General features: G+C 41.7%; 1 protein-coding gene across 5 annotated transcripts in view; it reads left to right on the top strand.

Annotated features, from left to right (window-relative positions):
- Window positions 1-12,995, top strand: part of BSCL2 (BSCL2 lipid droplet biogenesis associated, seipin) — a 32,832-nt gene that overhangs the window by 10,569 nt on the left and 9,268 nt on the right. For 2 of the 5 annotated variants that reach the window (XR_016272104.1, XR_016272103.1), the window contains exons 1-6: window positions 2,409-2,553; window positions 4,200-4,820; window positions 6,539-6,623; window positions 11,048-11,191; window positions 12,353-12,487; window positions 12,725-12,822. Coding sequence is in view for 3 of the 5 variants with exons in the window: in XM_089482842.1 (XP_089338968.1) it covers window positions 4,612-4,820; window positions 6,539-6,623; window positions 11,048-11,191; window positions 12,353-12,487; window positions 12,725-12,822 (671 nt within the window). In the remaining 2 variants the exon portion in view is untranslated. Of the gene's footprint in view, window positions 1-2,408; window positions 2,554-2,583; window positions 2,654-4,199; window positions 4,821-6,538; window positions 6,624-11,047; window positions 11,192-12,352; window positions 12,488-12,724; window positions 12,823-12,995 lie in introns of those variants that run through there. The other 3 variants (XM_089482842.1, XM_089482844.1, XM_089482845.1) reach the window with 2 other exon arrangements.

Here is a 12,995-nt window from a genome sequence, read left to right as displayed (position 1 = left end):
CTCTAAGCCTCCATCCTACACTCACATACCTGAGAATATACTCCACTGAATGTTGTGAGACTTTATTCTTAGTAAAGAGGTAGTAAAGAAGCAAGGACGAGTAGACTTCAGCAATTTCAGGTGGGTTTTTTTAGTGGTTGCTATACTAAAGTTAAATCATGCATCATCACTTCAGTCTACATTCTGTTCCCCGCTCAGAGCTTGAGGGTTTTCTTAACATAGCAATTCTTGGAATCCCACAGCTAGTGGCCAGCTATTTACCAAAAGTAAGTAAGTAAATAACTTTTCCAAGCTTGGCTGAGCTGATCTATAGGTGTGTGTGTTGTGAGCCTTCAAGTCATTTCCGACTAATGGCAACATTACGGGGAAATCTATAATGGAGGCTGAGAGAGTGTGACTTGCCCAAGGTGACCCATTGGGTTTCAGGCCGAGTGGGAATTCGAACCCTAGTCTCCAGAGTCACAATCCAACACTCAAACCACTACACCATTCTGGCTTTCTGATCCATAGGAATTCACTATACATACATATGTTCTTACCTTTGCTTCTTCCATTCCTCCTTTCTCTCTTGCCTCCCCAAACTGTGCTCTTTAAGGGATTTTGGACTTCAGCTCCCAGAAACCCAGACTATTGGCCAACATGGCTGAGGCTTCTGGGAGATGAAGTCAAAAACTAAACTCTTAAAGGGTACAGTTTGAGGACCACTGTTTTACAGGCTATTGATCATCTTTAGGCAGCATAGCCGATGGTAATAGATAAGGCAGTTTGGAGCCCCTGACAGCATCTGGAGGACCACAGTTTCCCCAGCCATATTTTACTCTGTGGCACCATTTATTTTAATAGTGTGTTATTTGTTACATTTATTATCAATATGAGTAGCATGGCTGTTAGCAGGTAAAGAAATCTTAGCCAATTTGTGATGTTAATCAGTTAATGAACTGACAATAGCTATGTTTCATGTACTGCGTTTGTTTCTATGGTGTCTCCCTGAGCGATTAGTAAATTAAAATTCACAAACAACAACAATACAGTCATATCCATATTTAATTACAGGATTATAGAAATGCATGCAAATGTAATCATAGAATTAATCAAAAGAAGAACAAAAAGTACTTGTTTTGTTTTTTTGAGATGACAGAGGCAAGATTCATTCATAAGTAAGGAAAGTTAGGAGTATTACTTCGACAGTGGTTCCAGTTTTTATCCATATACGCAGAACTCACAAATCACTATATTTACTGATCACATAGATGTGCAGTTGGTTGTTTCATTGAAGGAAATCAATATAGTGATTCCGATATTAGAATTATACAGTGGCCAGCATTGGATTACACACCAAGTGTACAATAAATCCACTCTTGGTTCCATGCTATCCTTTAAAGGGCTTTCCCATAATACTGAACCTTACTCTACAAACCGAGAAAGCTCCTTTAAGGGCTGCAATAAAACCCAGAGTGGATTCTCCACAGCCTCACAAGCATGACCATATGTGTCCTCCTTTTCCAGGACATGCTCTACATTTCAACCTTCTGTCCAGGAGGAATTCCAAAATGCCCTCCATTTTAAGCACGTCTAAGAAGCATGAATTCCTATGAGTGTTTCTAGCTTATGTTGTGTAATGTCCTCTGTTTTTCTTGAATGCCCTGCATTTGGCGGTGCTTCGCCCTCCTTTGCGGTTAAGGCATAAAGGCTGCATCCACACTGCAGAAATAATCTGGTTTGACGCCACTCTTAACTGCCACAACTCAGTGCTATGGGATCTTAGGAACTGGAATTTGTTGTGGCACCAGAGCTCTCCGACAGAGAAGTCTAAACCGTCCAAACAGAATGACAGCTCCCACAATTCCATACCCTTGAGCCATGGCAGTTGAAAGTGGTATCAAACTGGATTATTTCTGGAGTGTGGATGCAGCCCTGGTTGCAAGGGATTTTTGTTGCTGTTCTTGTGTGCTTTCAAGTAATCCCTCAAATTGAACTGATCATGGGGTTTTCTTGCCATGTTTCTTCAGAGGGGGGTTTCCCATTGCCCTCCTCTGCGGCTGAGAGAGTGTGACTTGCCAAAGATGTTGTTGTTGTGTGCCTTCAAGTTGTTTCTAACCTATGGCTGCCCTCAGGTGAACCTATCCTGGGGTTTTCGTTGCATGTTCTTTCAGAGGGAGGTTGCCATTGCCCACCTCTGAGGCTGAGAGAGTGTGACTTGCCCAATGTCACCCAGTGGGTTTACATATCCGAGCCAGGATTCGAACCCTGGTCTCCGACAATTCCACCAAGCTGCCTCTCTAGGGAAGGAAAGAAGGAAAAACTCCCTTCCCTTCTTCCCATAGGCTTCTCTTGGAGGCCTGGACCACAGCGGTGGCTGCTCAGTTGCCATAGCAACGGAAAGCCGAGGCGGTGGCAGCATCCCTGGGGTCACGTGAGGGAAGGATGCTGGTCCTCCTCCTCCCTTTGGCCAGACACACGGGGGAGGAGGAGGCGGGGCTAAACCCGGAAGAGCCTCGGCCCAATTTTGGAGAGACTGAAGAAGGAGGAGGCGGTGGGCGCCTTCGGAGGGAGGCAGGTTTCCTCTTTCTCGTTCCTTCCCTTCAGCCATAGACAGGGATGGAGGAGCTCAAGGGTCTCTCTCCTCCAGCTTCTCCCAGTTTGGGGGGTTGAGGTGGTGTGCCTTCTGCTGAAGCTCACAGAGTGTGACTTGCTCATGTTGTTATATGACTTCTGAGGCTCAGAGAGAGTGACTTGTTCATGTTGTTGTTGTGTGCCTTCTTCTGAGGCTTAGCGAGTGTGACTTGCTCATGTTGTGTGTCTTCTTCTGAGGTTCAGAGAGTGTGACTTGCATATTATGTTGTTGTTGTTGTGTGCCTTCAGAGGCTGAGAGAGTGTGACTTGCTCATGTTATTGTTGTGTGACTTCTAAGCACTAAGGATGTGTTCAGAATTTTGTGTTAACATTGTTGCATTTGTGCTTCTGCATGCTGGTTAGCTCAGTCTGTGGCTCATAAGTGTAGTAAGTAATTGTACAGGTGTAGTAGCTAATTGTCTACCCCCTGAGTCTCATTTTGAGTTTGTTTCCCCATTCCTGAGCTTTAGCCAAATTACTGTTTGCACCTGGGTCTCAGTGGTGGATTCCTAGGGAAAATATTGTCTTCCTAAGCTTGTTCTAGTACAGTGGTTTCCAAAATTTGATCTTTCAGGTGTTGTGGACTTCATCTCCCAGAATAAAGCTGCTTCGGATCACTTTGGAGGTATGCTGTTTAAACGGCACATGCATCTTAAGAGGCCAGATGCTGCGCTAAAGCTGCACTCTAGTCCTTAGGACTAGAGCATGGCTTTGACACAGCTTCCGGTCTCTTAGGATGCATGCATCATTTAAACAGCATACTTCCAAAGTGATCCGAAGCAGCTTTATTTTGGCCTGTCTGTATGGGGCCTTAGTTGCATCCCTCTATGTAAGATACACATATAATTACACATGAATTAATTATACATTAGGCCAAGTGGTACTAATTACATATCCATACTTCCGTATCTAAGTATTTTGCTGCATGTATTGTGGAAAGTGAGCATGGTTTGCCCTAGTATATATTCTATATTCAGGGATTTAAATTGCTTATTTGTATGGAGGCCCATGTGAGCCTCTGGCTGCCTTCTGAAGTAGTAGTTTGTACTATCGGTTGGTAGTTGTTGTTGTGTGGCTTCAAGTTGTTTCCAACTTATGGTGACCCTTTAATGGGATTTTCCTGGAAGTTTTCTTCAGAGGGGGTTTGCCTTTGCCATCCTCTGCGACTGAGAGAGTGCGATTTGCCCAAGTTCATGCAGTGGGTTTCCATGGCCAAGTCAGGATTTGAACCCTGTTTTCCAGAGTCCTAGTCCAACTCTCAAACCACTCTAACACACTGGCTCTATCAGTTGGTACTATCAGACAGTAATAGTTGGTGAAGAACTAGGTCAGAGGAAGAACTTTGAGAAACGTGATTCCTACATCCCATGCAACATGCTTTTGCTGTTTAACCATGTTTTGTCCCAGAGATTTCAAATCCCTTGCTCAAATCCCCTTTTTCCAGGTCCTTCTTTAAGTCACTGTGCTAGCTCACTGATCCCATTCTCATTGCTCATGCTTGCTCTTGTTTAATTTTTTTGTCTGTTCCCCTTCCCTGTGATAAAAAGAGTGCTAATCCTTGCTTTGTGTATCTTTGTTTTACCCAGGCCTTTTCCAGACAACATTTGTGCCAAGATAATACAGTGCCTGTTTCCCAAGATGACGGTACACTAAGTGACTCCATCATTCGCCATGCTGTAAGCTGCTGACTTCCATCTTCTTCATCTCTCACATGGATATAAACAACTTCCAAAAAGCCAAGAGACACAGGCAGGGTGGCATGCAAACCAGAAGTCATTCTCGCTCCCCTGAGTAGGAGGCCTGGTTGCTGTCCAGCTAGGATTAAGGGAACTCTTTTTTTTTACTAGCTTTTACATTGTGCAAGGAACCACTGTTATATTTTCTTACTTTCTCCCAGTGCGCCATTGGAAGGCATTTTCCTGCTCTGTGTGTCAGTTCAACAGTGCTCTTCACTTTGCTCCCCTGGATCCCTCTCTGTTGCCTTCTCCTTCTGGTGCCATGTCGGAGGGCTCTGGACCCTTCCTGGTATGGGTCCAAGAAGTGGCCACACTACTTATGCTCCGCGTACGCCGTACAGTCTTGCAGACAGCCATCTTACTTTGTGTTCTTCTGCTTCTCCTCTGGATCTCAATCTTCCTCTATGGGAGCTTCTACTACTCCTATATGCCAACGGTCAGCTATGTCAGCCCTGTACATTACCAATTCAGGTATGTTGCTGTGGAGGGAAAGTGGATGGAGGAGAAGCTGGTTCTTGTATTTTATTTAATCTTTATTTATTGAATTTATATCTCTCCTTCTGACAGTGCATTCAAAGCAGTGTACATTTTAAAAACAAAACTTCAACACACTGCACATTTCTTTGATTTCGAATGCTAGGAATAAATACCAGGGCTTAGACTTCTTTTGCACCAAGTTCCAGACAATCATAGTTGGTAAAGAACTAGGCCAAAGGAGAAACTTGAGAAATTTGATTGTGGGCCTTAAGATTTTGTTTAAAAACATAAAAAAATAAGTCCCGGAAACATGATCTGCCCACTCTTATTCTACTGGTTACAGCAACAAAATGTGCGGACACCTTATAACTGGAACAGAAATCATGATGCTCCTATCCTTATGCCATGCCAATTTTTATAGAGTTTGGAAAGTTACATTTTAAAAGTACTTGGTAGATGTTTCTATGGCCAGAAATGTATTTCGTTGCCATTATAGTTAGAATTCTACAAGTAAAGATTTGCTTTCTAATTACTGATATTTTTACTTACTTTAAAAACACATATTGGAATGTTACAAGCCATGAGCATCTAACTGGTGAAGGCACACAATCATTGTAACTGGGGTTCAAAGCACATACAAGTTAACACATTGCAATTACCAGATCCTTTTAACTAGAGATGCCAGGAAGTGCAACTCCTGTTTACCAAGTAAATCCTTGACCCCTGCATTTTGGTTCTCTCTAGATGTTAGAAAAGTTAGTTTTAGACTACAGATGGTGTGATGGCTTTGCAAGGGATTGAAACAAAAAAATGAAGAGAGGAGACGCAGAATAAGACTACATACTATAAGACTGCCCATGGCTACTTGCCATATTGCCTATGCGTCTTTTGCAGGATCAGAGGAAGTGCTGTGAGTAGCGGTTGCTGAGAAGCAGGACTTCAGTCTTCTTACTCAGAGCAAATCTAAATACCACCTGTTGGAAAATACAAACGGAGGATACGTGATATCCTTATTTTGCTTACTTTCCACTTGTTGGTCACTAGGAGAACCAAGTGTTGTGCTCAGGTTCAGTATAGGTGTTCTTCCTAATCATAATGGCTTAGATGGATCCTCCATAACTGGGTGCAGTGTTGTATTGAATACCAGTTACAAAGACATAGTCGACTTCATGTATAGGTCGAGGGCAGGTTTGGGGGGCAAAATTATGGATTTTGATATGACCCATGCATACGTCGAGGTTAAAACTTAGGGACATACAACAAAGGATCCAAATGATGAAGCAAAGGAAAACAATGCCAGAGAACCTACAAAATTCTGGTTGGCATAATGGTTTTGGCTCACACTAAAGGATGAATGGAAGAGTGAGCAGAGAGAGGTCAGTGCTTCCAAGACAGATATCACTCTTGCCTTTTACCAGGGATGGTTCTCTGTTTAATAAGAGTTAAAGTATAGTATTTATATTGACCCATGGATAAATTGATTTAGGTTTTTGGGATCAATTTTTGACTAACATTTCTAGACTTATACATGAATATATACAGTAAATGTCGAGAGATGGCTCTTGACCATGTGTGCTATTTCTGAGCTTTGCAGAGATGTCTAATTGGCTACCTTGGAAAACAAGATGCTGAACTATCAGTTTGATCCAGTGAAGTGCTTTATATTCTGAATGTGACCTTTTGCTGTGGTTGGGGGCTTCCACTTTTTTCAGGACAGACTGTGGCCTTTCTGGACCAGAACTGTGCTCCTTTCCCATTGCCAACATTTCTTTCATCAAGGACAGTCGGGACCAACAAGTGAGTTAAATTGTGTGAAGAGTTATTGCATTATGAAATGCCTCTGGAGAGGAGTTTGTTGCCCATTAACAGGAGGTAGACATTTGCAGGAATGTGACACATCGAAGTAGGATAACCCGGGATCGTTCTGCAAGCTTGCAGGTACAGAATCGATTTCAAGCTCTTTCTTTTATGAGTGATGATGAGGAAGAGCAGCAGGACTAGTCCATAGAGAATGTGCTGGGGACCATGGTAGAATCAGCACAGGGGATGACTGTTGCCAGATCTCTGAGGAGGCACATGGTGGTGGTGGTGGGATGCCTTGCTGAGGTACAGAAGCAGTGGTTTGCAGGCCTGACAGCATGTTTTGGAAGGTATGTTGTCTCCTTGGAGCAAAAATCCATGACATAACAGAGAGGCTAACAAGACTTGTCAAGCCTGCTGACCATTATCCCTTCCTTTTGGTTCACATGAGTACCAATGACACTGCAAGGCACAGCCTTCAGAATATCATAAGGGATTACAAAGCTCTGGGTAGAAAGCTGAAAGAGCTGGATGCACTGGTTGTCATCTCATCTCTTTTCCCAGTGGAAGGACATGGTCCAGGGAAGGAGAGGAAAAGAGTGGAGATAAACAACTGGCTCTGCAGATGCTGTAACCTAGTAAAATGTGGGCTAGACAGTGTGACTCTTAGGTGATTTTTAATTGGTTGACCAATTGAACCCAAAGGGTGCTCACCAAGATCTCCTCCTCATCCTGGAAAGACGTTTCCAGTGGGGGGGGGGGGTGTCACAGGGTTCTGTCCTGGATCCAGTGCTATTCAATATCTTTGTTAATGACTTGGATGAAATAATAGAGGGCATACTTATCAAATTTGCAGAGGACACCAAATTAGCAGAGGCAGTTAATTTCCCAGATGACAGGATCAAAATTCAGAATGACCTTAATAGATTAGAAAGCTGGGCCAAAACTACCAGAATGAATTTCAGCAGGGAGAAATGCAAGATGCTACACTTACGCAGAAAAAAATGAAATGTACAAATATAGGATGGAGGACACTTGGTTGGATAGAAGTACAGGTGAAAAGGATCTAGGAGTCTTAGTAACCCACATGTTGAACATGAGTCAACAGTGTGATGCGGCAACTAAAAAAGCCAATGCAATTCTTGGCTGCAATAAAAGAATCATAAGTATATTCTGCTTTGGTCAGGCCTCACCTGGAAAACCACGTCCAGTTCTGGGCACCACAATTCAAAAAAGGTTGTTGAGAAGCTGGAGTGTGTCCAGAGGAGGGTGATCAAAACGGTGAAAGGTCTGGAAATCATGCCCTGTGAGGAGTGACTTAGGGAGTTTTGCCTAGAGAAGAGAAGGTTAAGAGGTGATATGATAGCCCTGTTTAAATATTTGAAGGGATGTCATATTGAGGAGGGAGCAAGCTTGTTTTCTGCTGCTACAGAGAATAGGACACAGAGCAGTGGATTCAAACCACAGGAAAAGAGTTTCCACCTCAACAGCAGGAGGAACTTTCTGACAGTAAGAGTTGTTGGACAGTGGAACACACTCCCTCAAAGAGTGGTGTAATCTCCTCCTGCGAAGCTGGATGGCCATCTGTTGGGGATGCTTTGATTGTGAGTTCCTGCATGGCAGGAGGTTGGAGGTACTATCTTTTGTTAATGAAAAAATGGTTGATCCTAGAGTAGGAATTATGTGGGACTGAAAAAAATGTATAATCTCCCTTGGAGTGTTGAAGAACTCTCCAAGGATCTATCAATTCAGTCTTGTTAAGACATTGTGATAATGGAGAAGGCGTATTGTGCTCTTTATCTTTAGTCCTATTATATCTTTCAAGGAACCCATCTAATACTGGATTGGAATCTCCTCCCACTATAATATCACCCACCACTATTTCAATGAATGTTTGTAGAAACTCAGAAATGAAGGAGATCTGTCTAGAGCTAAGGATGTAAAAAGTACTAAACCTGAAAGGATAATGGCAAAGGAATTTACCATTTGAATCTCTTTTCACATTTTCTAAAATAAAAACACAATTTTTGTAAAATAAAACAGCTACACCTCTGTCCGTCCCCATACCTCCCACTGCATATTGATTCCCAAACTAGTTCAAAGTTAAGGCTGGACCTATGCCTTTGGTGTGTGTCTCTTGCAAAAATAGAATATTTGTTTTTAGACACTTGACTTGTTGGAGAATCTTGCTCCTTGTTACTGCTCTGACATTATATGATACACATTTGATGTTATTAAAATTTAACCATTTTAAAGAGTGTTGAAAGACATTACAAATCATTTGTCTTGGTGCTGGGGGCCAGGGCCTTAACAGGTTGTGTTAATGAGTCATTTGGTAGAAATAGAGGTAACTCAATTGTGTGCATTTGACAGTGTATCAGAAGTAAAGACAGGACCAATAGGTGATATCCTAGAATAGATAGTCTTATTTCTTAGGTGTTGATTGATTCAGCTCATCACAAGCCTCTTGATTATCTTTCCATTGAATCTGCCTCTTAGTTCAGGTTAGTTGGTTTGTAGGTTTGGTGTTTATCCAGGCTTATTAGTGTTTAGTTGCCCTTGCCCCAGCACTAAGGTTAGCTGAGCCAAAGTTGTTAAAACCTCTGTTATTTTAGGGCAGCCCATGTGAAGAGTTTGAGCTGTTAATATACAGTGGTCCCTCCACATTCACTGAGGTTAGGGGTGAAGGACTCCTGTGAATGTGGAAAAAAACACAAATAAAAACCCCTATTCTTTTTACCTAAGAGAACACCTCTCTAGGAATCTCCATGTCCTCCAGTGCAACTCTGTAGTCAACATCTGCCAGAAGTTGATCATGGACTCATGCTGGGGGACCTACAAATGCCTAGAGAAGTGGTCAGCTTCTGACAGAGTTGTGCTGGAGGCCCTAGAGCAGTGGTTCCGAATTTGTGCTCCGAGGAGCCCTTACGGCTCCATGTGCACTTCCACCTAACCCTACCTCCACAAATAACACTACTCCTAAATACCATTAACTTGCAAGACATAGGTTAGGCCTTTTAGGGACTCCACCATAGAAATTGATTCTAAAAAGGCTCTGTAAGTCAAAAAGGTTGGGAAACCCTGCCCTAGAGATTCCTAGAGGTAACATATTATTCAAAATCACAAATAATCATATCCACAAAAGTCAAGGCCACAAATGTGGAGGGACAACTGTACGTTGTTCAGCTATTAATTTGGTGTCAAATGGTATATTGTTGTCTACTGGGGCTGCAACTATATCTTCCAATTTTTCAACCCCCATCTTATTTAACCCAGTCTCCTCTTCTCTTTCCCCCTCTCAATGAGTGCAACTTTATTTGAAGTAGGAATGTTAGAAGTTTCAGAAATAGTAGACAGCTTTAGAACAACAAACTCTCCTATCTTATGAGATTGTTATTCGTACCTTTGCTAGATAGAATCTTATTCCTTCTGTTATTCAAGTCAGAGCCAAGTTGATTATCTGATAGCATGGGTGAGGCAGCTCTTTCCTTCTTTTTAGTCATAGCATTGATGTTGTGGCCATTATTTGCTCTATGTTTTCTCACTGCAGATGTTGGCTTACTTTCACGTTTATAAGTGCTGAGTCAAGGATTCTTTCAGTTTGCATAAAAGGCCACAGAATAATCGTTTAGTATAATCAAAAATTTTCTTCTGCTTTTCCTCCAAATTCTGTATTTCTTCCATCAACTTATTTTAAGAAATGTATAGCCAAGTTGCAGAGAATTCAGAGAAGGGTGAATAAGGAGATAAGAGGTATGGACAAAAATGGGGAGGAGTTGAAAGAGCTGGTTATATTCGGCTTAGTGAAGGAAAGACTTGAGAGGTGATATGATCTCTTTAAATAGCTCAAGGGCTGCCACAGAGAGAAGGGTGCAGGCTTGTTTTCTGCTGCCCCAGAGGTCTAATGGTTTTAAGTTACGGGAGAATAGATTTTGATGGAACATTAGAATGAAATTCTTGACAGTAAGTGCAGTTGGTAATAGAACCAGTAACCTAGAGATGGTGGGGTCTCCTTCTCTGGACGTCCTCAAAAAGAGAAGACTTTTAAGAAGTCTGCATTATTGCTGTCTTAAATATGAGCTTACATAAACCTCAAAAGATTTTACAATTTTGCCTGTATATTCTTTTTTCCATGTTCTTCTCCATCCCTGTTGTGCCATACCTTTTTCAGATTATAAGTCATGAGGCTACAGGACTATCTTGTACTATTTTTATTGATGTCTATATCAATTATATATATTTATATCAATTATATACTATTTTTAGTATAAATATATATTATTTTATATGTATGATATGGAAGCAGCTGTGAGAAACTTGGTAGCCATGCAGCCTGATACTGCCATAAACAAATAAAAGCCCTCCATAAGTCCATAGTTAGACATATTATCTTGCTTAATGTATTCCTGTTTACTTTCCAGGTCCTTATGTATGGCCAGCCATATCGCATCTCACTGGAGATGGAGCTACCAGAGTCACCAGTCAACCAGGACCTAGGGATGTTCATGGTGGTCATTTCATGTTACACCAAAGGCGGTCGCATCATCTCCTCCTCAGCCAGATCTGTATGTCCAAGTTGCAGTTGTGTGTTGATGAACTGTTTCCATTGACATCCAAGAACTTGTTTGTTTGCTACCCTTTGAGAGGCATTGCTTCTTGTAGGAGCAGACATTGCTTACTTCTAAACCTGCCTGGAAAAAGGGCTTGGGCTACATACATCAAATCATGAATAAGTAAAATTCATGTGTGCAGGCTCTGTTTTACTTTTACTAGATAAATCCACCAAATGGTACACAAGATAAGCACTTTTGAATGAAAGGCTTCTAAATGCAGGAATTTATTTTGAGTACAAGAACTTAACAGCATTTATACATCCTCCCCACAAAAATCCATACCTGGCTGTTTGCAGATTTACAATATAAAGGGGTGGATGAATGGGAGGATTATTTTGTTGCTGCCGTACTTAAATAGTTGGGAATTAGACACTTTGACTGACCTCCTGACAGATACACAAGTAGACCCAATATTTGGAAAAAGCTTTAAGAGGAGCCAAGTTGGAGCTTGTCCTGGATGTGTTTGATAGATAGTGGTAACAAATTCACTGTAAACTGAAATGTCTGTAATGAATGTAATTGCAAAGTAGTTAGAAATCTATGCCCATACATCTCCCAGCTCACATATCCAAAGTGTCATTCTGTATTCTGTGCAATCTCCTCCTACACCCTGTCCCTAATTTATTCATTTTTACATCTCTCGTCAACCAAAAAAGGCTTACAAAGAAAATAAATGAGACATTGCCTGTCCTCAAGTTAGCAATGTTAAAACAACAAAAAAACAAGATACACTCCAAACCATTTGGGGGACACAAGCCTGGGGAAATTCACCTTAATATCTTTCTTGGAAATCTGTGTTATTGTTCTGAAAGTCATCAGCATATGTTCTCTTCTTTTTGAAAATGTTGGCTAAAGCACTGTACCCCAACCAGGTTGGTGGATGAAGGAAAATGTATTGGTTTGTATTCAATTGCCATTTGTTTTGTATCTCAAGAGGTTGATCTTGTATCGTCAGTATTTCTGCTACCCATCATGTTGTAGTATTTAGGGGTGAAATAGGATTGTTTCCAAAGCTTCGGTAACATTTAAAGGATAAGATCCTTAGATGCACAGCCTTAATGGCACCTTCTCAGTAGTGACCCAGTGACCAAATTTGCTGCTTCCCTTGTTTAGGCAATGCTTCACTATCGGTCAAGCCTGCTTCAGATTCTTGACACCCTGGCTTTTGCCAGCCTTTTCTTAGCTGGTTTCACAGAGCAGAAGCAGATGCTGGAAGTTGAGCTGTTCTCTGACTACAAGGAGGACTCGGTAAGAAGTGGTATTCTGTTCCTTAGTCTTTTGCCACTCTGAATAGACTGGAGTTTGCATTTCCCTGCTCTTTGAGTTTCTCATACTAGGTATTTGGCACGTGTTTGCCTCACAGAAATGTTTATAGGAGGGATATCCTTACAATTTGGGTAGGCATTTATTTTTTTATTTATTTATTTAATCTGTTCTGCAGCTTCCAAAACACTGAACTGTTGACTTTTCTTTCCTTCTCTGTAGTATAATCCAACAGTTGGGGCTGTAATTGAAATACAGACCACAAAGATTCAGATCTATGGTGCCCAACTGCGAATCCATGCCCATTTTACTGGACTGCGGTGAGTTTGGGCTCGCCTGTAGATAAGCTTATTAGAGAGAGGGCTACAGGGTTGGACATATTTTCTCAGATTAGGCTTGGAGGAAAGGTGTGCAGAATCCCAGGCTGAGAAGCAGTATATCACTTTGGAGCTGTAGTGTTGATAAGTCAGAGCATTGCTACAGCTACCCTAAT

This window comes from Sceloporus occidentalis, unplaced genomic scaffold, assembly GCF_023333645.1.
Source record: "Sceloporus occidentalis isolate IW3139 unplaced genomic scaffold, rSceOcc1.0.p SCAF_20, whole genome shotgun sequence".
Classification (NCBI taxonomy): domain Eukaryota; kingdom Metazoa; phylum Chordata; class Lepidosauria; order Squamata; family Phrynosomatidae; genus Sceloporus; species Sceloporus occidentalis.
The sequence above is the reverse complement of the archived record's forward strand: the minus strand, read 5'-3'. Positions and strand labels throughout refer to the sequence as shown.